The sequence below is a fragment of the Panthera onca genome, chromosome B2 (assembly GCF_046562875.1).
Source record: "Panthera onca isolate mPanOnc1 chromosome B2, mPanOnc1 haplotype 2, whole genome shotgun sequence".
Lineage (NCBI taxonomy): Eukaryota > Metazoa > Chordata > Mammalia > Carnivora > Felidae > Panthera > Panthera onca.
In genome coordinates, this window is record NC_138343.1 from 135013512 (window position 1) to 135038256 (window position 24745).

A 24745-nucleotide genomic window follows, 5' to 3' on the forward strand; every position below is an offset into this window, starting at 1 on the left:
GAGACTCACGCCAGGCCGCACCAGCCCTGGGGGTGTGGGTCAAGTCACGTTAATTAAAAGATTAAACCTTGCCGGTTCAGTGTCCCTTCCCACCAGGACAGGAAGAAGACCTCATCTCCTTTCCGTCGACTCCTTTCCCTCTATTTCCCTCCCTGGCTCCCTGTTCCCCCTGACTGCATTGTCACTGCCCTTTGTCCAGAATGCCTCCCTTCCCAGGAGCCCCTGCCCTGAGACATCTAGAGTCTGCGGTTGGCCATCCACCTCCCCCCCCCCCCCCCCATCCCAAGCTGCTGGTGCTCACCTCTCTCTCTCTACGGGGAAAGGGTTCCCTTCCTCTTATGTTTTCTTCCCTTCCATAGAAGAGCCCCACAGCTAAGTTGCTTGACATGTTACAGCTGCCCTCTCCCTCCCTTCCACTCTCTCTTTCTCTCTCCTCCTCTGTCCCCCTCTCTCCACCCAATTTCCACGGAGGCTTGACCAGGACACTCATTACAGTGAATTTGTCCTAATCACCATGATTGCATGTGTGGAAAGTATACGAGCTCCTAGGATAATTTAGAACTAGCCATGCTTGTCATTATCTGTGTGTTATAAGAGCATAATTTTTGCAGTCGTATGGTTACATTGACTTTTACGTTACCACTATTCCACTATTCCAGGAGCGTCTTTGGGCAGGTACTCAGTAGGGATGCAACCCCAAATTATATACTTCTGTGGTAAAATGTGCTATTTCATAATCTATGTTCTAACCCGGTCTCCAGAATTGCAATTTTGCAGAAAGTAGAGATGATGTCGGTGAGTAAATAGAAAGCATGGTCTACTGTCAGATGATGTTGTTAAATATTCTTGTGGGGAATTTCTGTTGCTCTGTTGAGCGAAGGGACCCGCACAAATTCTGTCACATAAGGGATCGTAGGTAATTTTAAGCGATTTCCCTATACAAATGCCACATGCTCCTGGTGTTTGTGTCGATTCATGGTTATCTGACCATAATAGTGGGGCCACATTTAAGATCCTCAAATTCTATGAGAGCCTCAAGAGACACCATGTGTGGCGTTAAGAAGTGGGTCATCGTGTCAACATACCGCCCAAAGCCATGGACTCTTAGGCTTATAGATTTTAGAAGCGTTCTTAAATCTCGTAGACTCCTGCGTTTTCACTGGGGACCTAGAGAGAGGTTGGTCACTTGCCCAAGAGGACACAATTGTCAGTGGAGCTGAGATTCCACACATCTCAACTCAGGGCCTTGTGTCCTTTCCACCCATCATTTCAGGAGGAGTAAATGATGGTTTGGATTGCATAGAATAAGTTCCGTTTGGGGAGTGACTTTTATTCTCACACCGCTAGGGTGGTAACCGACGATCCTTGTGAAATTAGCTCCCCGGTACTCTCGGGGCAGCTTAGTTCATTGGCGTCTGCCATCTTGTTATGTCCTAATTGTCACAGACTCCCCAGCAGATGTCATGTTTGGAGGCACACCGGCACTAGGAAGTTGTCCCTCACTTTGTATCTCCTAGGAAAGGTGACCCGCTGGTCCTGGGAAGTGCTCAAGGGTCAAATGCACGCAGTCAATCCCTAAGCCCCCTGGAAGTAGTAAAGACAAACAGAGTGGGGGGACCCCCTCCCCCATTCTGTCCTCCACCCAAGAAGGTGTGACCCTTCTTGTTTTAGGGCTCCTCTGATGTTCATTTTAACCTGATTATACTTGGATAAAAATGCTGGGCAGGGACATTTACAGCGTGATACGCCGTAACCATACCTTACAAGGGGCCCTGTCCAAGTGGTCGGGCAAGGACGGAGTCACGGACACTGCCCTGGCAGCTCCGCCCAGTGTCTGGAAGGGGCGGAAGAAGAGTCGAGAAGAGAGGGGCTGGTACATTCAGATGGGAGGATGGGATCACCCCAGAGTAGGGAAAGAAACTAGAACATACTTTAATAAGAAGTATGCAACCCTAGTTACTTAATGCAACAGTATATTTGTAAACGAGGTTGTCCGGGGGCAAAAATGTCCGCTCCAGTGGCCACGGTGGGTGAAATGGAAAGTATACCAGCAATTTGCACTTACGGGACGTGCAACCACCTGGATGGTCTCTCTCTTCCCTCTGCCTGGCTTCCCCAAGTTAGCTTCTTCTCAGCCTTCAGACGTTAGTTGACACATCCCTCCCACAAGGCCGCTTTCCCTGACCGCCCCAAACCAGGTATGGTCCCCCTTGATGTGTTTCCATTGCGCCCTGTGCTTTCCTTGCATAGCACACATCTCATATAGAATTCATCATTCCTTCATGTGATTGTCCGGGGTCTGTCTCCCGGGGCCACATTCTGTGTCTTTTGGAGACGGGGTGTTGTTGCTGCCTCTAAAAATATGGCCTAGGAGGAGCAGGGAGAACATTTACTCCCCAGAGGGATGGTGTCTTTCTCAACACTTTTTACAGTAGTAAGTTGGCATAAAGATTAAAATTCTGAAAATACTCTGGTGGAAGCCATAGGAAGGCAAGATCTCGAGACTCGTGGAGAAGGTGGTCACAGGGTGGCACCATTTTTAAGCACACTCTCCGCAGCGCAAGCGACAACAAGCCATTCCCACCCCACTGAACCCTGCCTCCGGGAGTCACTTAGGGTACTTACTCAATAAACATCTGAATGAAGAGGCAAATACGAGTGGGAGACCTGATAGCATCTCAAATAATCAAGGAACTTCAAAATGGGGGGTGAGGTGTGATCTGTCTTAGGTTTCCTGAAGTGGTCCTTGCAGAAGTTCAAGAACTTCAGCCAAAGGTGAGAAAATACTCTAAAGATTAGGACCGCCCAAAGTGTAATGGACTCTTTGAGCAGGGATCAAATCGCCAGTAACTAACAGGACCCAAGCAGAGACCGGGCCTCTCTGGGGAGCTACTCTTAAGTGATTGTTTAAACGCCAGATAAGGGATTCGATTAGAAAAACTCAAAGTATCTTTCCAATATTGATGTACTGTTCTCCGAGGATTAAAATCCATATATCCCCTACTCAAAAATAAACTCCATAAAGGCAGGAATTGTTAAGTGTTCATTGGTGTATCTTTTTGTGCTTAAGACAGTGCCTGGCACATAGTAGCTCCTTAATAAATATGGCTGAGGCAATGAATTATATCAGTAGACAGCAAACTCAAAAATATATTTCTGGCATAGAGTAGGTTCTAAGCAAATGTGTATTTCATTGAGATGAATCAAGCAGGCCATAAATCAAAAAAGGGCTTAGATTTGACAGTATTCCACCCAGTAAAAACCTGATGGTCAGCATTCTGACTAAGCATGGGAAGTCCAACTGCTATCAGCTTTTCAGACCAGAGGTTCTGGAGTTAAGTATGAAATTGTAGGGGCGTCTGGGTGGCTCAGTTGGTTGGCCTTCCGGCTTCGGCTCAGGTCATCATCAAACAGTTTGTGGGTTCGAGCCCCATGTTGGGCTCTGTGCTGACAGTGCAGAGCCTGCTTAGGATTCTCTCTCTCTCTCTCTCTCTCTCTCTCTCTCTCTGCCCCTCCCCTACTCACGCTTTCTCTCTCCAAATAAATAAATTTTAAAAATAATTAAAAAAAAAAATTGTACCAGCCAGGGACCTGGCAAGAAACTGAAGTAGCTCAGCTGGTTCAAATGGAGGTTGGTTTTTTTTTTAACGTTTATTTTTGAGAGACAGAGAGAGAGCAGGAGTGGGGGAGGAAGAGAGAGAGAGGGAGACCCAGGAATCCAAAGCAGGCTCCAGGCTCCGAGCTGTCAGCACAGAGCCTGACGCGGGGCCCGAACCCACTGACCGTGAGATTATGACCTGAGCCGGAGTCGGATACTGAATCAACTGAGCCACCCGGGCGCCCCTCAAGTGGAGATTCTAATGAAGGGGTTACTTTATTAACGGTGGTGTGACCAAAGGAGGCAGCAAGGGTGTAAAGGACCCAGAGACTGAAGCAACAGCAGGCAGCCCGACACCGTTCTTGGAGACACCCCACAGGGACCCCCAAGGGACACAGGAGCCCAGTGAGAGCCAGAACCATGGAGGCTGGCTGCCACCAGACCCCTCATCAGCCAGGGCGTGGGAAGAAATGCCCCCCTTTCCCTCTCCTCCTACCTCATGATATTGGGGCTTCCGGTGAGCCAAACCCAGCTTAAAGCCAGCTGGCAGGGGGCAGAGGGCGCAGACCTGGGCAGAGCAGGGCAGAAAAAGATCAGGGGGGAGGGGGTGTGGAGGCGTCAGCACATGGGAAATAACTAGCACATAAATTAACTTTGTTCTTCTGCTTTGATTCCACAAGCAATACGTATTCATTAAAGAAAATGTAGAGACTAAATCAGTGGGTTAATGAGGGGTCTCCCCCACAATCCCACCTCTCAACCGCCAGTATGAATATTCTGGCTTTTTCTCCTTTTTTTTTTTTTTTTTTCTTTTCTGTTTTTCTTTCCTATGCTGGTATAGGATTCAAAGATTTCTATTCAGAATAAACCAAAGTGAATTGGGTTACACTTGTTTCTTGGCCTAATTAGGATTAAACCTGTAGCCGAACAGAGAGCTCTGTTTCCCTTCCTTTGTTCTCTCAACATAAACAAGTTACTTCATGTATCTCTGTGGGAACTAGGAAGCAGGCAAGCGCCTAGACTCACAAAAACTTCCAGCAAATTTGGCTCTCCGCCTGGTTACCAAGTAATTAAATGTAAGACGAAGGATGAGTCCAACGGAGCTCACTCTCCAAGACTGAAAGGAGAACCTAAGTGAAGGCCGCCTCACGGAGCTCGATTTTACCGTCAACATGAAGGTACCATCCGATGTTAATATCGCTTGAAGGGCAGCCTGAAAATAGGAGCAGAGGCAGGTTAGGAAAACGAAGCAGGTACTTATGTATAGTTTCTAGTGACAGCTGATGCCTAACACTCCTCCCACCTGTCATTAACTATCTAATGCTCGTCCAGTCCCGCTAGGCAGGAACGTCCAGAAGGCAGAGCCAGCGTCCCTTCACCGAGCCAGCACAGAACCTGGTGTCGGCTAGGTCCCCAGCCCAGCGAAGGGGGGTGGTTGTTGCTGTTGAAGTCGAGAAAAGGTGTGAAGGGAAAAGAAAGGTCAGCAGGTGGTTGCTGTGTGTGTGCCGAAGCTCTAACAGGCAAAGATCAGTACCCACAGTAACAGGTGGGTGTTTAAGATCCTTGTAATAATATCATCTCACTCAGCAGCCCTCATTGCCTTCTTTAGTTAAACAAAAAAAAAAAGAAAAAAATCCTGGAAAGGAATAAATCGTCGCAACTCCTTGAGAGAAGACTAAGTTCTGCTTTTCTGGAATGGGATCTATCCTTGGCCTTTTATAAAGTTCTGCCTGGATGGGATTGGGCCGGTGACTCGGTGCCGGAGGCCAAACGAATAGCTCATCCCACCCCACTTCAGTTCTAGACATTAGATCGCCTCCCCGGTAATGAATCCATTTGCTCTGACAGGGTAAGCCCTCAGCCCCTGTGACATTGAAGGTGGCCTTGGGATTGGGGGAGGAGATGGATGGCGGCCACCCTAAAGGATGGCACTTACCATGGGGAAGATACAGAACCAGTTCAGGGGAGACTCATAGCTGCTTCGAGCAGCTTGTCTGTGTCTCCCTCGCAAGCCTCAGTCCTCACCTCTGCTGCTTTCAGTAATCGTCTCTCTGAACCCACCACTGCTTTACAGAGTCTGTAGGCTCGGGGTGCCACTGGTGATGTCTACCTGGCTGTGTCCCTCCCTGTCACTCCGTGGCCTTAACGGCCGTGGGGAGAAACGGCTGGCCAGGGGGTTTGTCTCTCTTCTCTGCCAGCATCTGAAATGGTTTTGCCAGTTCACATAAAGGTTATGAACCCCCCACGGTTGTTACTCTGAAACAATAATAGATTCTTTTTTTAAATTATTATTTTGGAAAACAGCGCTGCAGGACATCAATAGAGTATCCAAGCCCTTCCTACAAGTTCAAGTACATTTTTTTTTTTTTAAAGAGTGTTTTCCAAAGTATAGAGTGTGTTGAATGCCTTTCGTTATGAATGGATTAGATGTGTGTTATCTCCTGGAGAAAAATGTGTCTGGAAACATACTGCATTCTTAGAGGGATAATTAGTTCATTGTGCTTAGCACAGAGAGTCCTCCCATGGTGTCCTCAAAGATGGGACTGATCTACTATTGAAAGCAAGAGACTATTTGTAACATATTGCTTGCTCAATATCTAAAAATTGTTCAGTTCAGAAATAACTAAGACTTGATTTCATCGTCTCTGGACAATAAAGACCAAAATAGCCTAATAAAAGAACAAAGTGAAAAACAGAGCTAATGATTGTCCTAGACTCAGAGAAATGAGCCGATGGAGGAACACTCCAGAAACAGCAGGATTTTAGGCAATCTCAGTTGGCTTTCATGGCAGACTGACATATGACCGAGACCTGAAAATATGACTTGATTGCAAGGTAAGGGTGACTGTGAGAAAGTGTGAATAGTACGCGTTGTGTGTTTCTTTTCTAAAATTCGTATGACCGTGACTCGATACTGACATTTGAGTGCAGTAGGGGGTGAAGAATTGTTTTCAGTTGGAAGATTTGAGTACTGGAAACCATTTATTATTTATACTTTGGTTTCTATTATTATGTTCAATACTCCAGGACTAACAACAAAAAAAAGAATACCTGCATTTAATCTCCCCTATACGTAAGTGCTTTTGTCTGCCTTACATCTGTACCTTTTGTTAAGAGCAACCACTTTTTAAATTTGTGAGGATAAACTCACGATTAAAATTATTTCACTTTGAAAATCATCTTTGAGAAAGAAAAAACCAGATTAGCTTTTGTGTTTGTTTCACAAAGTATATACTTTGGTTTGTATAACAATCGCAAGGCAGAATTTATGGCTAGTGACATTTTCTGGGTTTAGAGTAGACGGTCTGGAGGAGTGTATATAGATTTTTAATAAACACCTGCAATGCAGAAGGGTGTTAGTACATTACATCTCATTTTCAGGAGGAAGGTCAGTGTATCCTTCTAAGGGACATCAGTGGGGATGTGGCAGTTCTTGGCAGGCGACTGGCTCGAGTGTTTATCATATTTATTCTGTGGTATGCACTCAGAAAAATGTAATCTGCCTTTTTCTATCAAAGAAAAAAGCTCTAATGGGCTAAAAAAAAAAAAAAAAAAACCCTTAAGAATTGTTTGTCCATGTCCTGTGCTTTTAGAAAATGGTTGGTTTCACCAGTTTGGGAAATGGCAAGATCTTAAATCACCAGATAAACAGCCCCCCCTCCCCACTCCCAGCAATTATATTGTTACATGCATGCTGTGTATAAAATATTAGTTGTGGTTTGAAGTACCCCCTTGTAACTCCTAGCACCTCTGTATCTGAAAATGTAGGATTGTATTCTAAATCTGCTTTATCCGGTATTGGTTTTAGGAAGCAAAAATCTTCTCTTGCGTTCAAAAAACAGTGTGTGTGCCTTTGCACTGCTTCCTTTCTCCAGGACATTCCTTCACCCTTTGTTGCCCAGCTTCTTGGAGCTGTTGCCTGGCTGCAAAGTCACCAGAGGATCGCAATTAGGTCAGACCCTGTTAAGTCCCTAGAACCACACGCTCTCTGAGCCTCCCCCTCTCAGCCTTCCGAGCCCTCCTGGACAGTCCCCTTGTGGCCTCCTTCCTAAAAGACCTGTACGGTTCCTGGGGAGGGCGCAGACGTGCACAGGCTAATTCATACTAGGGTAGCAATGACTCCATAAACCCTCCCGGGATAGATTCGAATGTTCACTGACAACTTTTAGCTTAAACCAAAAGACCTGGTTTCTCATAGCGGAAGTGCATGCCCTATGGCAGATGTCTGGGAAAGGACGTTTTTAAATAGTGGGGCTTTCTGGTCCTCCTCCAATGAGGCCACAAGGCTGGACTGCACTTGGCTTGCTGGCTGGTTAGTGCTGTAGACCTGTCCTGTGAGGGCTGTTCTTCCACCCCTGGGCCCCCAGCCCCGGTGGGGCTACTGTGAATAGCCCCTGTCCTTCCTAATTGCATAGCTAGTGCTGCAAGCGAATAACAAGAGCTGCTCTCCAGTAAGAGTGTATCTCTTTCACCTAACAAGGCATGAATGTGCAATATATCTGCAACCCATCTCTCTGTCACTTACAAAGAGACTTTGCTGAGCAAAAACAGCCCTTTTCCCTGCTCTTGATATCGGCAAATAAATTCTACAGGAGGAAGCAGCAAGGATGCCAGTGTTTGTGCCTTTTACGTGTCTTGGGATTTATTTTGCTCCGTGCACAGAGGTCCAGCAGGGCACCTACAAGAGTGGGTGCCAGCCCGTGTACTCCATGTGTGGGACATGAGATGAGAAGAACCGGAAAGCAAAGCCATGGCAGAGTAAGGTGGGACACAGAGAGGCCTTGAGAAAACACCCAGGCACACACACATGGAGGCTCCTCTGCCCTCAGCTGTGAAAGAGCCTTGAATGGTTCTCCAGGAATGTTCCTTTCCCTTCCCTTTTCCTCTCTGCTCTTAGGTCCCTGAGCCTTATGCTTTGTTCATTTGTTAATTCACTTAGCAAACACTTGGTACTGGGATAAATATAAAGGCAAAAAGTGTGTGTGTGTGTGTGTGTGTGTGTGTGTGTTCCCTGCCCTGAAAAAGCTAGATTTTTTTTTAAGTTAGATTTTCAAAGCTTAGATTCAAAATCCTATGAACCAGCCATGTTTGCAGGTGTGATAGAGAATGGTTCCAGTTACTTGCAAGAATTAGGAAAGATCTTTACTTACTAAAACAGGAGTCACAGGTGAACTAACAAATGACTAACCCATGGGACCAAATACGCCCTGTGCTGTCACTTCAAAGCTGCCCTACAGGTTGGGTCACTTGGTTAATGCAGAAGTTTACAGACTGCCCAGCATCCACACTGGACACAGTCTTGTAATGTACACAGCATCTCTCAGAAATGGCTTTTAAAAAATGTCTCTTGGCAAAAAAAAAAAAAAATCCAAGTACAATAATACTGTAGTAGAAAATAAAAGACTTGTGATCTGAAGGTAAGGACCCAAAACACATGGGTCAGGAGAAAGCCAGGAGCCTCTGTATATGTACTACCCCCATCTGAGAATTTAGATTTTTGCATCTTCCACATGAAGATCAAATCTACAGTATAGGAAGGTTCCCAGCTCCGCAAGCTGATGGTCCAGGGTAGAAACGAGACCATTAGAAAATAACGAACTATGAGACCACGTGATACTCTAAGTATAATAAAGAGCCATTTAACAACTGGAAGGTGCAGGGGGCCGGAGTTGCTATGGAAGATTTGGTGGAGCTTGTAAGATTTGAACTGACTCTTAGCTAAGCAGGAACGGAGGTTTTGGGCAAGGGTCTAGGGGACGTTATTTGGGGGGCAAGAGATATCACTGTGGAGCTCAGTATGGAGGATTAAGAGAGTCCCCACAGCCCCGGGGAGGACCCTTCCTCACAAACTGCCTTTTTAGCATCTGTGATTTAGTGATTTCCATCAAACTGGTGAATTTTGTGGAAGAGAAATCATTCTAAAAGTTGTCCTCTGAACGGACGGGTCAATTTCCATCAAAATGGCTTACTTAGGTGGCCTTACATAGGTCCTGCCTTATTTGAAAGGAAATCGCCATTAAAACAAATTATCCTATTATGTTGTTAGCTTAAAATCACGTAATAGGTCTGATAGAAATATCTGTATTAAAGATGCTCAGCTCATATTATTTTCCATGACCCCAAATGAATGCTTTAAATGGAACTTCTATTTAAAGGATTTGATCTTTTGAAATAGTGTAGATTTCCGTGTCTGTACGTAGACATAATCCATAATTTGAATTTTAGCTCTGTGGTGCAGTCATATCAAGTTTTCAATAACAGTTTGTATTTCTGAAGACCCTTCATCTAAAGAACTCGATACCTTTTTCAAATATGAACCTTTTGGGTCTTTCTGTAAAAATACACATAGCATTTTAAGAAGGACAGATGGCCTTATGGAAATTGAAATCCAAAATAATTTGAAATTCTCTTGTACTAAAGGGTTGGAGTCCGATCATCCTGCCTTTGCTACTTCATATTTATGAATTATAAGAATTATCTAAGAAATTCCTTTGAGTTTATATTTTCAGTGTTTTTCTTCAGATGGATTTTTAAGTGCTTTTTAAATTTTTTTTAATGTTTATTTACTTTTTGAGAAAGAGAGACAGAGCACGAGTGGGGGGAGGGGCAGAGAGAGGGAGACACAGAATCCGAAACAGGCTCCAGGCTCTGAGCTGTCAGCACAGAGCCGACGAGCGGCTCGAACCCACAAACTGTGAGATCATGACCTGAGCCAAAGTTGGACGCTTAACCAGCTGAGCCACCCAGGCGCCCCAATGCTGTTTGTTTTTTTAAATGAAGCTTAAATAGATTCATGTTTAACTCTGCCTACTTAAAACTGTATTAAATATCTTGTTAAAGGAAACGAAACATCCAGACGTCTTCCAACTGGGTGATTCACTGCCACCTGCAAACTTCACTTGAAAACTTATGTTAAAGATGTGTCCATTTACTGTGAAACACACTTATAATTCAGGAAGTGAACTTGAAAATATCAGAGCTCCAAAGATCTTGATTCTTTTGTGGAATTTAATGAGAATGGTAGCCGGAGCCAGGAAGGTGAAGCCCAAGCAGCTTTAGGCGAGTGTGGGTTGTATTTGATGTTCACAAAAGAATGGCTGTCGCAGGGTGTTGCTCAGCGAAGTGTGCATTTTCAAGTTACCCACAGTGGTGTCTATTGTCCTGTTTCTCAATTGAATGATGTCATGTTTCATTTAAGGCTCTTAGTGATGCTGAAGTCTGTGGTCTGCACACTAGGGGGAAAAAGGCAGTGAGAAAGTTGCAAATCAGGTTTTTGTAAAGCCTTTGTGTGTTGGGTTTTGAGAGATAAAAGCTGACTCATGCAATATTTCTGCGGAAGGAGCTGCACGGACTAGTAAAGGCTTCTTGTTTTACCTGACTGAGCTCCCAGTGAGGTCACTGCATCAGCTGAAGGCAGACGATGCGGCTTAGCCTGGGTAAGAGCACAGGTAGGTGCTAACCGTGAAAGTGTCCAAAGAGCCGATGTCCTCTTGGAGCAGCCAGAGACCGGCCACTGCGGTGAGAAACTGTCGCGGGGAGTTGGGGGCGGGAGGGAGTCCTTCACAACACTGTGCAGGGACAGCGGCTTGCTGGGATATATTACATCTGTTCTGTTATAAATGCGATGCATGGAAAAAAGTTATCCAACCATGGAATTAGTCTGGAAGGTGATTTGTTTTTTTTCCTTCTCCATCTGAACTGCAGTGTCTTAAATGGTTGTTGCCTTGTTTTGGTTTGGTGTGGATCTTTCCTTAAAGTTAGGTTGAAATGTCCAGAGAGCTGAAGTTTGTGATTCTGGGCAGAAAACTAGAATCCCAGGTCGTTGTGTATTGAATGCCCAGTCTTTTAATGTGCTTTCTTTCTGAGGTTTATTGCAGGCTGAGCGGGGGTGGGGGGATAAAGGTTTGCAAATTTTACGCTTAGCAACTGTAATGGTGAAATTTAGTCTGAGTCTAGAGGGACCCAAAGTTGACTAAGTAAATGCAGTTTCCATTTGGAGTTTTTATTGGCAAGAAATACTTCTATTAGGAGGAATAATTGGGGAGAAGGAGGCATGCAGTGTGTTCAACACTGTTGCACATTGGATTCTGATCTTATTTTGTTTGATTTTGATTTTGATTTAGTGATAGTAATATATTTGCAAGAATATATTCAGCATCCTTTTTCATTAAGAAACATAAAAATCAATTACTTTGATCTAAAATATTTAAATATTTCATACAAACTGATGTTGTAGTTTTAATGTCCTCACATCACTTTTTTCAGATCGTAAAAGTAATACACATATGGAGGAAAGTGATATTTACAGATAAATATCAAAGGAAGAAATCCTCCATTTTCCTACTTGGTAAAACCAGTGTTAATATTTTATTATACACCACCTTAATCTTTTTCTAATGTGGATAATAAATAAGTGGCATTTTAAATTCAAAACTGGAATCATATGGTACACATGTCTTACAAGCCACACGTTGTACTAAACTGTATATTATGATGATTTTCTACGCCCATAAGGATTTGAAAGGACATGACATTTAATAGTTTTATATTGTACCTCCTAGATGGATATATTTACTCAGATCTCTGTTGTTGACACTTTGAATTCTCTTCCTCTTTTTCTCTAAGAAAATGTTTAGTGTACTTTGTGGAGGGATTTATTTACTCAGAGTGCTATTGTTAGTCCCTTGAATTTCCCCTCTTCTTCCTCCTCCTCCCCACCCCCCCCACCCCAGCAAATGTTATTTACCCTAATGCCTCCCTTTCAACTGTGCAGAGATGTTTTAGGAACTGAGTGTGTTCAATACCGACAGAGCCTTAATGTACAGCTATCATTGTTAGTTACTGCCCTGAAACTGATATTTCCATCCTAACAGGAAGGTGCTATTCAAAGTGAAGCTGAAGCATAGATTATTATTTAATCTAAATTAAAAGTAGAGACTTTTAGCCTTGGCAGAGTCGATGACATATATTTCATCAGCTAAGACCTGACATTGGTAGGATCTAGAAGAAAATTGCTACTTTGCAGTTACTGCTTATGCTGTGATTCCAGCTAGGAATGGACTTGCTGTTTATTTCAGGGTTGGACTCATATCCCAAAGGTTGGATGAGACCTGAGGAAATCATGCAGTCCAGCCACCTAACTGATACGTGAGGAAACCTGAAACCCAAAGATTATAATACCAACCTTGGTGGTACAGAGCCCGGGCAGAAATGCAAACCCTCCAGCCAAGAGAGGAAGTGTTATGTCATCACCTAATTTCTGGCTGGTCCTCTGAGTTCTTTCTATACACACAGTTGGGTATATAATCAGTCCTTCACACACACACACACACACACACACACGCACGCACGCACGCACACACGCACACTATGTCGGCCCTTTGGCACATTGGAACCATGTGCTTTATGTAGGGAGCTTATGTTTAAGTGCATTTCCTGATCTCTAAGGTCCTTTTCTGCCTTACTGTTTTATGAATCTATATCCAAGTACAAGGAATAAAGGACTAGAAATCAGAAACTGGAGTCTCTGATTCACAGTTCAGCTTTGAGCATTCTATTAATTTTTTTCACATATAAAATTTTAAGGAGTAATGACACATGTGAATGAATGTGGAGGCTTTAGTTTGATTTTTGCTTCTTAAGGGTAATTTTGATGCAGAGTTAGACCAGTGGCATATTATGGTAAAGCTAGTCTGTTATAATAGAGACTGTTCCGGTTATCTCTTGCTGCATAACAAATCATTCCAAAGCCTAGTGGTTTGGAACAACAGCAATCATTTGTAATCTCTCAAGGTTTTGTGAGTCAGGAATTCAGGAGAGGCTCTGCTCTGTGGTTCTCAATCAGGGACTTGTGAGGTTGCAGTCAGACATAACAGGGCTGGGGTCAACTCGAAGGCTTCTCACTCACGCAGCTGGTGCTGTGGCTGGAAACACGCAAACAGAAGGCACTGGAACAGCTAGGGTTCCATAAGCATCTCTCTGCATGCCAGTGTGGTCTTACCACGTGGTTTCTCCAGCATGGCAGCTTCAGGATAACCAGACTTTTCTGTATGGTAGCTCAGGGCATGTCCAGACCCAGTTTTAATGCAAAGCGCCTTCTGCCCTCATGTTCTACCATATTCTAGGGCCCCGGTGTCATGTTCGGGGTTCAGGCAAGGTCCCTGCCACATCTGGGTTCCAGGAGGAAGGGAAAGAATGTGGAGGAGGGGCGCCTGGGTGGCTTAGTCGGTTGGCCGTCTGTCTTCAGCTCAGGTCATGATCTCACGGTCTGTGAGTTCGAGCCCCGCGTCGGGCTTTGTGCTGACAGCTCTGAGCCTGGAGCCTGCTTCAGATTCTGTGTCTTCCTCTCTCTCTACCCCTCCCCCCTCACACTCTGTCTCTCTCTCACTCTCAAAAATAAACATTAAAAACAAAATTTTTTTTGTTTTTTTTTTTAACGTTTATTTATTTTTGAGACAGAGAGAGAGAGAGCATGAACAGGGGAGGGGCAGAGAAAGAGGGAGACACAGAATCTGAAACAGGCTCCAGGCTCTGAGCTGTCAGCACAGAGCCCGACGCGGGGCTCGAACTCACGGACCGTGAGATCATGACCTGAGCCGAAGTCGGACACTTAACCCACCAAGCCACCCAGGCGCCCCCAAATTTTTTTTTAAAGAATGTGAAGGAATGATGGTAAATGTTTGAGAAATGGACCCCCAGACAGGCACTTCTCACTTCCACTGGTGAAGAGAACTTGACCTTCACGCTGTTATGTATGGTGGGAAGGTTGGGAAGTGTAGGCAACAGGAACTCTATTCACTAAAGAAGGGCGTGGACTTTGGTGGATAACTAACAGCCCCCTCTCCAACTGATGTAGCCCAACCCCGTAATCTCCTTCATCTTCCACACTAAATCACCAAAATAAAAGCAGACCTTAAAGGTAAAAACAGCTGCATTTGTATAAAAAGCACAACCAAAAACACCTCAAGCAAAACTGGCGAGCTCTTGCCCTTGAATGTAGAAATTTCTGGAGTCACCACTGAGCTGGGGTACTTTATCTATTAACTGCATTAACTGTCCTCTTAGTTTCCATTGCCTGGCATAGGAAACCCTTAGTAAATTACCTAAATATTTAGTATCAGACTTTACAGCTTGAAAGAATCTTTGTTTTTGTTTTCTCTTTCAACCCCTCGCCTCTTGTTGGAACAAGAGCATTTTTGCAAAACATCTTTTCCCACTCTTGATCTTCTTGTGCAGATACTTAACTGCCTCTTCAGTGGTAACACGATATTTTAAACTCTGTATTTTGGGGAATTTTTTTAATTTACAGAAGAGTTTCAAAGATCGTCCAGAGCTCTTTGACACCTTTCATCCAGCTTCCCCTCATGTTAGCTTCTTAAATAACCATAGTACATAGGTTTACACTAAGAAATTAACATGGTAGTATGATTTTTTTTTACTTCTTTATTACCAAAGAGCTGCAGATAATTATGACAATCAAGTTACCTGGAATGAATACTCTGAGCATTAAGGAACGTGTGGGATTGCAGTTCTGCCCTTAATGCAAGAATCACACTGGTATTTTAGAAAAACCCAGAGGCGGAAATTCGTGTTGCTATCTGGTGGCTTTTATCCACTGAGCTATCCACTATCTCAGAGGTGTATAGGGGAGAACGATTCTCCTCAAATACCTCGTGTTGTCTTTGAGATACGTAAATGTGTATTTCTTATAACTTCGACTCTGAAAAGTTTTATTTCATTTGTTTATATACAACTTTGAGGCTTTACCTAAGACTGGCTCTGTATTAAATGACTTTGCTGGCTGAAAGAATAACTTCTTGCTTATACTTTAGTGTCTCTGTTGGTTTCCCCTTTTTGAGAAATTCACAGGCAGTATAATACGGAACCACGTCATTTTAGTTATTCATTGGTCTTGAGCGTAACACATTCTCTTGATTTCCATGACTGTCCTGCCAAGGAACTCAGCCTAGATGTTTGAAGTCTAGAATAGCAATGAGCAGAACTCGGAAATCCTGATCGCGCTTCAGCCCCCATCGTGCATAGGGCTCTGTCTTGCCTTGTAAAGCTCCCCGTGGGGGCTTGTGACCGGGAGCGGTCCCCTGTGGACCCATCAGTCGCCCCTGCACCATGTAAACATGGTCACAGGAAGCCTGGGCTCTACTTGCCATGGAAAGTCCTGCCTCAACCCTAAATCAGCCTGAGCAAGTTAGAGCCAAGGAGTGCTGCTTTGGATTCTAGCAGTGACAGTCCAAAGGAGAGCAATTAAAATAATGGAAGTTTGAAGAGCAAACAGAAGAGCCAAGGAATTAAAGCTCTTTCAGCTAGAAACAATTAGACAGAGACTTCTCACGATGTAAAGTGTGTGAGAGCATATCTACGTGAGGCTGCGATAGCTTTTTTTTTTTTTTTCTTGAGGATGGCACAAGAAGAAATATTTTATGTTGATGGTTTTGAGGCTGACAGTACTAGGGGCTAGAAGCATCATTAGGACTCCGGGGTTCCTGGGGGGCTCAGCGAGTTAAGAGTCAGACCATTGATTTCAGCCCGGGTCATGGTCTCACAGGTCATGAGTTCGAGCCCCACGTCGGGCTCTGCACTGACAGCTCAGAGTCTGGAGCCTGCTTCTGATTCTGTGACTCCTCCTCTCTCTGCCCCTCTCCCACTCACGCTCTGTCTCTCAAAAATTAAAAAAAAAAATTTTTAAATACTTGTTCTATATTTAAAACAAAAGAATCATTAGCACTCCAAGGCCCTCAACATGTGTGTCCACCAGCACTACCTCCGGGTGTATCAAGGGTCAGATGAACCAAGACCCTCCAGGCAGGTAGAACCGGCTTATTTTAGGATATTCATGGTCAAAAGACCCGCTGACACGGGCCATCAGCAATGTTGGGCAGGTTCTCAGCAGGTGCTATATAATAGCCCAGTGTTTGGGTTTTGGTAAGAAGGAAGAGAGGTTATGGGAAAGAAAACAAAGCAGCACGTTAGCCAAATGCTAAGACAACCTGTCAGCATCTCTCACTCAAGGCGGAGGAAGCAGCTTTCGTGCTTTACAGCTTTGTGCTGGGTGTTTCTGTGTATATGGGACATCAGCTACCCCAATATCTAGTGCACAGCGACTGTCTTACGCCTGTTTTTCTTAACTCGTAACAATATGGTGTATTGATGAATGGAGGGGGAGAAAGACAACCTTGGAGTGTTATGCACCTCTCCCTTCACTATTATTGAATAAAGATTGATAAAGCGGTAAATTTAAATCTTCCAGAGGAATCTCATGATCTAGAAGACTTCCAGATCATCATCGTCCAACTAAACTATAATGCAAACCCCCTATGTAATTCGTAATTTTCTAGTAGCAAGGCTAAAAAAGGCAAAATGAGAACAGTGAGAATCATTTTAAAAAGGTATTTTAGCTAACCCATTTTCCCCAAATATTATCGCACCATGTAAGCCATGTAAAATTATTAACGCGGTATTTAGTCCTTTTTTGTTTCATACTAAATCTTCAACATCTGGTATATAATTTACACTTCCAACACATCTCCATTTGGAGCGGCTGCATTTCAAGAGGTCAATAGCCGCGTGCGGCTCCTGGCTATTGTGTTGAACAGTCAGCTCTGGAGATAAATATCAGTAGTCAGTTTGCTGTATCAGGAAGAATAGGCCAGACAGGGTGGAAATGTTAAATTATTTTGAGGGAGGTGAGAACAAGACGAGGCAGTTTTTATGAGGTCCATTTCCTTAGGTGTGAAAACTATAATTATCTTCTAAGCAGTGAATCAACATAAAAAGTGTTATCCATTAGCAAATGTAGTCTCATATTTATACACCATTATATGACCTAGCATTAAGTGTTTCACTTCTGTCATTGGTAATTTTGGAAGGTGTTTAATTTGAGGTAGTAAACTTGGTTAAATACTACAGATACCGAATATCTCTAATATTCTCTTTGAAAAGAGCCTGGTTGGCAGTCTGAAGAATAGGCTGGCCCGGTGGCCTAGAACACATAGCCTGGTATTAGAATATAAGAAGCCTTAACTGGAACAGGACCAGTTCATGCTGCTATGTACCCATGGGGCACCTGGGTGGCTCAGTTGGTTAAGCGTCCGACTTTGGCTCAGGTCATGATCAAGCATCCAACTTCATCTCAGGTCATGATCTTGTGGTTCGTGGGTTCGAGCCCCACATCGGGCTCTGTGCTGACAGAGCCTAGAGCCTGCTTCAGGTTCTGTGTCTCCCTGTCTCTATGCCCCTCCCCAACTCACGCTCTGTCCCTGTCTCTGTCTCTCTCAAAAATAAACAATAAACATTAAAAAAAAAAGATGTATCCACGAAGGGACCTGTTGCCCCGAGTTTCCCTATCTTTGAAAGAGTAAAAGGCACTGTCATCCCTAGCAGCCCAGCATGGACTCCTCTGAAGCATCTGGCCACTTTTGTTCCCCTTTCATCCCTCGGTCCCGGTATTGGCGCATCAAAGTAAAGAAGTGAGTCTCTATTGTGTTCATTTTCACCAATACTGATCATGGATATTTGCCAAGAGTTCCAGAACTGTTAAATGTAGTTTTCTATACCGGAGGGAAGGTGTGTCCAGTTATGGAGACTAGGTTGATCTGGACTTTTCCAGATGCCCTGGCTTACATGTACAGTATATCCAGCTTATTTTTGGTACGAAATCATTGTTGCCTCATTGGACCCTTGGGACCTTAAAGAATAATCATATACGGTACTTCCCAAGTTAGTGCCCATTTTTAAAGTGAGATCAACCTCATGGTTATGATTATGGTTAATCATATGATTATGATGGCCACCATCATAAGGGGAAGAAAACCTTGATGTGTCTGCTTCTACTTCCAACTGCCCAGGACGTTATTAACCCCAGTCCCAAATGTGGGCAAGTGCCCTTTGCTGTAAACACACCTAAATGCCTGGCTGATTCTTGGATTTTTGCCACACTCAAGTTGGATCAGGCTTTTTAGGGCAAGTGCATTTTAACTACCATAACCAATCCATGTTTTATAGGCCATAAAGTTGTCATAGAACAAGCAGAAAGAATATTGCAAAAGCTTTAAAAAGCTTATACCATGTGGTAGTGGTTATGCTGATAAATTACTCATTTCCTACACATTTCTTACCATTTCTTCTTGTTGACCCAATTTAGTTCTTTTATTTTATATTTATAATATTTGCATTACACGTTGGCACTGATATTTGCTGTAAATATAAACTATCTAGAAAACTCGGGATATTGAAGGATACAGAGTTGATGGGATTCTTTATATTCTAGAAATATTGCTACCAGCTGTTTGACAGTCTTTATTATAGAGTCAAACCAAATTCATGTTCCTTTTAAAAAATGATTATTAATCTAGATCCTTCTTATTAATGTATGTGTGTTTTGTTATAACCTTCTAAACAGAGGTTGCACTCATATGTTTTCTAACAAAACCCATACACATGGATCCTGCTGGTAAGGTCACCTGCCAAAATGAAGCAAATGTCTTCATTCAGCATGCTCTTTATTGCAAGGTATATTGTTCTGTAAACTTGGGATCTCATTAGGGGGAAACAGTGTTCTTCCTGCCTTCTTGCAAACAAAGAAGATTGGAACTTTGTGTGTTTCCCCACAATATCTTCTGTGAGTTTCAATTTTGTGCAGGGCCTCAAGATTTAAATGCTACATATATTAAATGACCTTTTGACTTTGCCATTAGATATTCTCTCTTAATGCCGTCTTCTAAACATTAACAGCCCCATTTCTTTAAAAATGCATAATTTTTCTCATAACCGAGTTTCTATATTACTTAATTGTATATTTACACTGCCGTGTTATCTAACTTGGGGGGGGGGTGTTGTAGTTAATCAAATATACTCTGTCATAGCATAACTTCATATACACCCCAATTGCGATGTCAACTTTCAAGTAGAGATTGAGAGACATGTCGTGTTGAGAGAGGAAGTTTGAGAGAAAGTATGGGTCTTAATATTTTGGCTTTCCTTGCCCAGTATTATCCACACAACATTTTTTCTTTCATGCTGTCTCCAAGTAAAATGTAAAATGGTCAGCATCTGTTAAATAGTGATGACTGCAGGAAGGTGGCTTAAACTGTTGTGGAATTAGAGTGCAATACTGAAAACGTAGAACAGTGTTGCATAAAATTCCATAAGAATCATGGAGGGTGTGTTTGAAGTAAGAATCCCTCGTGATGCTTGTTAAAGCTATAGAGTCCTTATGCCCTGACCGCGGAGCCTTTAATTTAGTAAATCTGGGCGAATCCGCATGTACGAGTTGTTGCCGCGGTGGATGCAGTGCTTCTCGAGCTTTCCAAGTAAATTAAATCGCATTGGCATCTTGTTAAAATGCAGAGGTCGTGCCCCAGACTCTGCATTTCTCACCTGCTCCCAGCTGATGCTTTAGAAACTCAAACTTTGCAACTCGACCGCCCAAGGGCGCCTTTGCATTTCCTTCTATAACGAATTCACCACCTTTCTACTTCTGACCGTATATACATTTGGGCGAGGCTTTAACCTCCTTTAAACCTTGTTTGATACAATGTTAAAATACGTGCTCACCTTGTCCTTTTTCTTTCTTTTGTTCTTTCCTTCCCACCCCCAATGACTGTAGATGTGCACCAGTTAGGTCTTGAAGTGCCATCAGCTGTAGCAGAAATTCCAGATCCCAAGACCATAGCCAGGCATCCCCGCTCCCAGGAACTGAAGGCCATGGAGCTCTCTGACAGTGACCGCCCCGTCAGCTTCGGCTCCACGTCGTCCTCCGCCTCTTCCAGGGACAGCCATGGCTCCTTCGGCAGCAGAATGACCTTAGTTTCGAACAGCCACTTGGGCTTGTTTCACCAAGATAAGGAAGCCGGGGCCATAAAACTGGAGCTGATTCCGGCCAGGCCGTTTTCCAGCGGCGAGTTGCAGAGGGACAGCGCCGCCGGGCAACAACAGAACGCCGACGAGGGCGACGAAGGGCAGCCCCGGGCCCAGCGCAGAATGGAGGCCAACGGGGCGACCCAGCCGGGTGCGGAGTCGGCCACCAGCCCCAAGCTCCTCTATGTGGATAGGGTTGTCCAGGAAATTCTGGAGACCGAAAGGACTTACGTGCAAGACTTGAAAAGCATCGTGGAGGTAAGGCGCAGTTTTTCCTTCGGTTTTGGTCTTTCAAAGTTGGTCACGCAGGAGAAATATGCTTGCAAAATAAAGAGCAAAGCCAGGTATCAGACATGCGTTGTCTCCCAAGATGCAGAAGTAGGGTGAATGTTCCAACCGATCATAACTTAAGAGGAACCCTAAGGCCATACGCATTGTGTTAAAATCCTCTTGATAATTTGCATTAACGCGCTAATGATGTGTTAGAAGCAAGACTGCTGGGACCAGTGCACCCCCCTCCAATACATTATGGTAGTAACTCCTACACCAAAGAGCTCCAAGTGCTTGCAGGTGCCAGAGCACTTTAAGTGCCCAGACCTGCAGATGTCAGGAGTAGCCTGACTGAGTCCTTCAGGCTATCTGCACCTTAATCACAATTATCTACTGGTGTCTGGGAGCTTCCCAGACCGGGACTGATCCCTGTGTCCCGCCTCCAGAGACTGTGATTTCACAGGCCTGGGGTATGGCCCAGGCAGAGGGATTGTGGAAGATCCCCAAGAGATTCAGGCGAGCTTGGGAGCCTCTGTTCGATGCTGTTCTCTATTGGCTGGTGTTGGGGGAAGGGGGTGGAGGGAAGGGAAAAACCGTGGGCTTTATCTTGTCTCAGGCATTTACTTTCTGGTCACTTTCATTACAAACAAGTTTGCTTAAATTCTTTGGCTCCATGTGAATTGAGCTCAGCTTTATGGGCCAAACCATGTACTCTGGAGATTGAGTTATTAATTGACTTTGACTTATGGATCGTTTTTTTTTTTCTTGTTAATTTTTTTTAAATGTTTATTTTTGAGAGAGAGAGAGAGAGTGTGTGTGTGTGTGTGTGTGTGAGCAGAGGAGGGGCAAAGAGAAGGAGACGGAGAATCAGAAGCAGGCTCTGCACCGTCAGTGCAGAACCCAATGTGGGGCTCAAACTCATGAACTGTGAGATCATGACCTGAGCCGAAGTCAGACGCGTAGCCACCTGAGCCATCCAGGTGCCCCGATTTATAGACAGGTGTTTAAGGATAAAGTAAAAATTACTAGAGCAGCACAGATGTTAACTCACTGTCAATTGATGATTAAAAATATTAATATTTATTAATATTAAATTTATGTCATAAAGCTATAGCCACTCTCCTTCCTGGTAATATACCAAGTTGTTTCCTTTGCTAATACCCACTTCCTGTTTTAGACTTTTTAATCTAAAATGTTTCGGAGTATAGGAGAATATTTGCTGAGGAGCACATTCTGCCCCAAATATATGCATTCTTTAGAGCTTTAGAAGAAAATTCTGAGGCATAATTGTGTGTTGAGTTCCATAAATGACAGAACCAGACCCTGTCTACTAAAAATAGTTATGACATAACTTCCCGGTAAAAATAGAAAAATCAATTGATGCTCAACCAAAACAATATGTGATACCAAATGTAGAATACACCAGGCCAATTTCCTTTTTAATTTCAGCAATGATGTCATTTGTACTTGAGAAGAAATACCTGTGAAATTGCCAAAAATTTTGCAACCTCTTGGGAAAGTCATGGCTGTTGAAGCTTTCTTTGGTCTGTCCTTTTTCTTTTCTTTCTTGGAAATCTTTTCACCTGATCAAAATTCACACACCAAGAAAGAAACCAGTAGTTACTGCACTGGTGTTCCAGGAACAGTTATTTTTTCTGAGACTGGATGATAAACTTTAGTGAGAGGAGATAGGTAAGATCTGAACACGAAAGGACCGATGAAGACAGAATATTTTTTTTAATTTTTAATATTTGTTTATTTTTCAGAGAGAGACAGACAGAACATGAGCAGGGGAGGGGCAGAGAGAGAGGGAGACACAGATCCAAAGCAGGCTCCAGGCTCTGACCTGTCAGCACAGAGCCCCACATGGGGCTCAAACTCATGAACCGCAAGATCATGACCTGAGCCGAAGTTGGATGCTTAACTGCCTGAGCCACCCGGGCGCCCCTAGAATATTTTTTTCTAAGAAAGTTTCAGTAAAAGTTCTATTCCAAGCTGCCCAGATGTTCTTGCCTTTTTTTTCTTTTTCTTTTTTTTTTTTTTTAAATCAGTGAATTAACCATGTTTTATACTGGGCTTTGGTGGAGGTTTTCTATAAAGATCCAGATAGTAAATATTAGGCTTTCTGGGCCCTAAGGTCTCACAACTGCTCAGCTCTGCCATTGTAGCTCGAAAGCTGCCACGGGCACTATGTCAACGAATGGGCTTGGATTTTCCAGAAAAACTTTAGGGTCAGGCTTGATCCAGGGGCCGTCGTTTGCCAGCCCCTGTTTGAGGCTCTGAGCGTGCCTGTGTTTCATTAACTCTAAAATAAGACTAATATCTACCCGCCACCCAGCATTAGTAGAAGAATGAGAAAATACATGAAGAGTTTGTACAACAGAATGTGGCACGTGGTAAGCAGTCAATAAAAAGGAGACTGTCATCCTCACCGGCCTCCTCCAAATTTGCTGGGCGAGAGGCGTCGTCACTTAACCATACTGTGTCTTACCTAAAGTCTGTTTGCTGCAGCAGAAATTTAATGAGGAAAAAAAAAAAAAAAAACCTTTAAGCGGTGATTCCGGCATTATTGTTTTGAATGCAGTTGGATTCTTTCCAGTGAGTCCCCCTAAAATCTGAGGTAACACATAATTAGGGAAGGGGAAAGGTGAAGAAGGATGCTGGGAGGAAGGGCACTTGGGGAAGAAAAGTCCCGGACAAAGTGGGAGGCACCCAAACAGGAAGAAGTTAAATGATGCTTTGTTCTGGAATTCACCAGAACGCTTTCACTTCTGTGCCCTTTCCACCTAGAAAAGGCCAGACCCCCTTTAGATGAGGGACTCTGTGTCACAGCCAGCTCTTCACATACTTTTGCTAGGTGACTCCCTCTGTTTCTCAAGATCACAATTTTCACAGAGCGGTTTAACTGAATGGTTAAACTCATTGTATCTAGTTCTTTCCTCAATGAAGAATAACCAATTTTTTTCCCACGTACAGCACCTCTGCCCAACAAAGACTGTGAAAATCGGTATTCTTTTAAGATACAGAGTCCGTCTGTTTTCCTTGATCCATTTCTATCTTCTCGTTATAATTCTGTAGCCGGCTTCTCTAGTAATCTTCAATTTTTCACGTGCAGAATTTTAAAATGGGAAAAGGGCCGCTCGTTAACCACCTGCCAATACAAGTTCTCACCACACCTAAGGGGCAGAGCTTGTGACTTGGCTCCTCTAAGCAAGAATTCTTTCTGGGGGGAGGAAAAGTCCAAACATTTAGAGAGATACGGGTCAGTCACTTTTCAACCAGGCAGAAGCACCTTTCTTAAATTTTTTTTTTTTTAACATTTTATTTATTTTTGAGACAGGGAGAGACAGAGCATGAACAGGGGAGGGTCAGAGAGAGGGAGACACAGAATCCGAAACAGGCTCCAGGCTCTGAGCTGTCAGCACAGAGCCCGACGCAGGGCTCGAACTCACGGACCGTGAGATCGTGACCTGAGCCGAAGTCGGACGCTTAACCGACTGAGCCACCCAGGCGCCCCAGAAGCACCTTTCTGACTTTCTACACTCTGCGTTACTGATTCCCGTCTAACTAATGTGTTTCGACAGCCATCCTCAATGGCTTAATCATTTTTCCCTGTAAAATAGCACATTTTATCTGTATACCACATTCGTACATCATCCCCACAGCTCAGGTTTAGATTTGTTTTAGGATTTTTATAAATGGAAACATTTTTGTGAAAGATCACTGATATACACATAGATTTCAGAGACATTAACACAGGGATGCCTGGCTGGCTCAGTCAGTGGGGCATGTAACTCTTGATCTTGGGGTTGTGAGTTCGCGCCCCACGTTGGGTGTAGAGGTTGCTTAAAAATATAATTTTGGGGCGCCTGGGTGCTTCAGTCAGTTAAGTGCCTGACCTCAGCCTAGGTCATGATCTTACGGTTTGTGAGTTCGAGCCCCACATCGGGCTCTGTGCTGACAGGCTCCGAGCCTGGAGCCAGTTTCAAATTCTGTGTCTCCCTC

At 43.9% G+C, this 24745-nt stretch overlaps 1 protein-coding gene across 4 annotated transcripts in view; it reads left to right on the forward strand.

The window, feature by feature from the left end:
• Positions 1 to 24745, forward strand: part of PLEKHG1 (pleckstrin homology and RhoGEF domain containing G1) — a 229913-nt gene that overhangs the window by 110835 nt on the left and 94333 nt on the right. For 2 of the 4 annotated variants that reach the window (XM_078447461.2, XM_078447462.2), the window contains one exon: positions 20220 to 20728. In XM_078447461.2, coding sequence (XP_078303587.2) covers positions 20318 to 20728 — 411 coding nt within the window. In that variant the 5' untranslated portion in view covers positions 20220 to 20317. Of the gene's footprint in view, positions 1 to 6009; positions 6434 to 10781; positions 11047 to 20219; positions 20729 to 24745 lie in introns of those variants that run through there. The other 2 variants (XM_078447460.2, XM_078447459.2) reach the window with 2 other exon arrangements.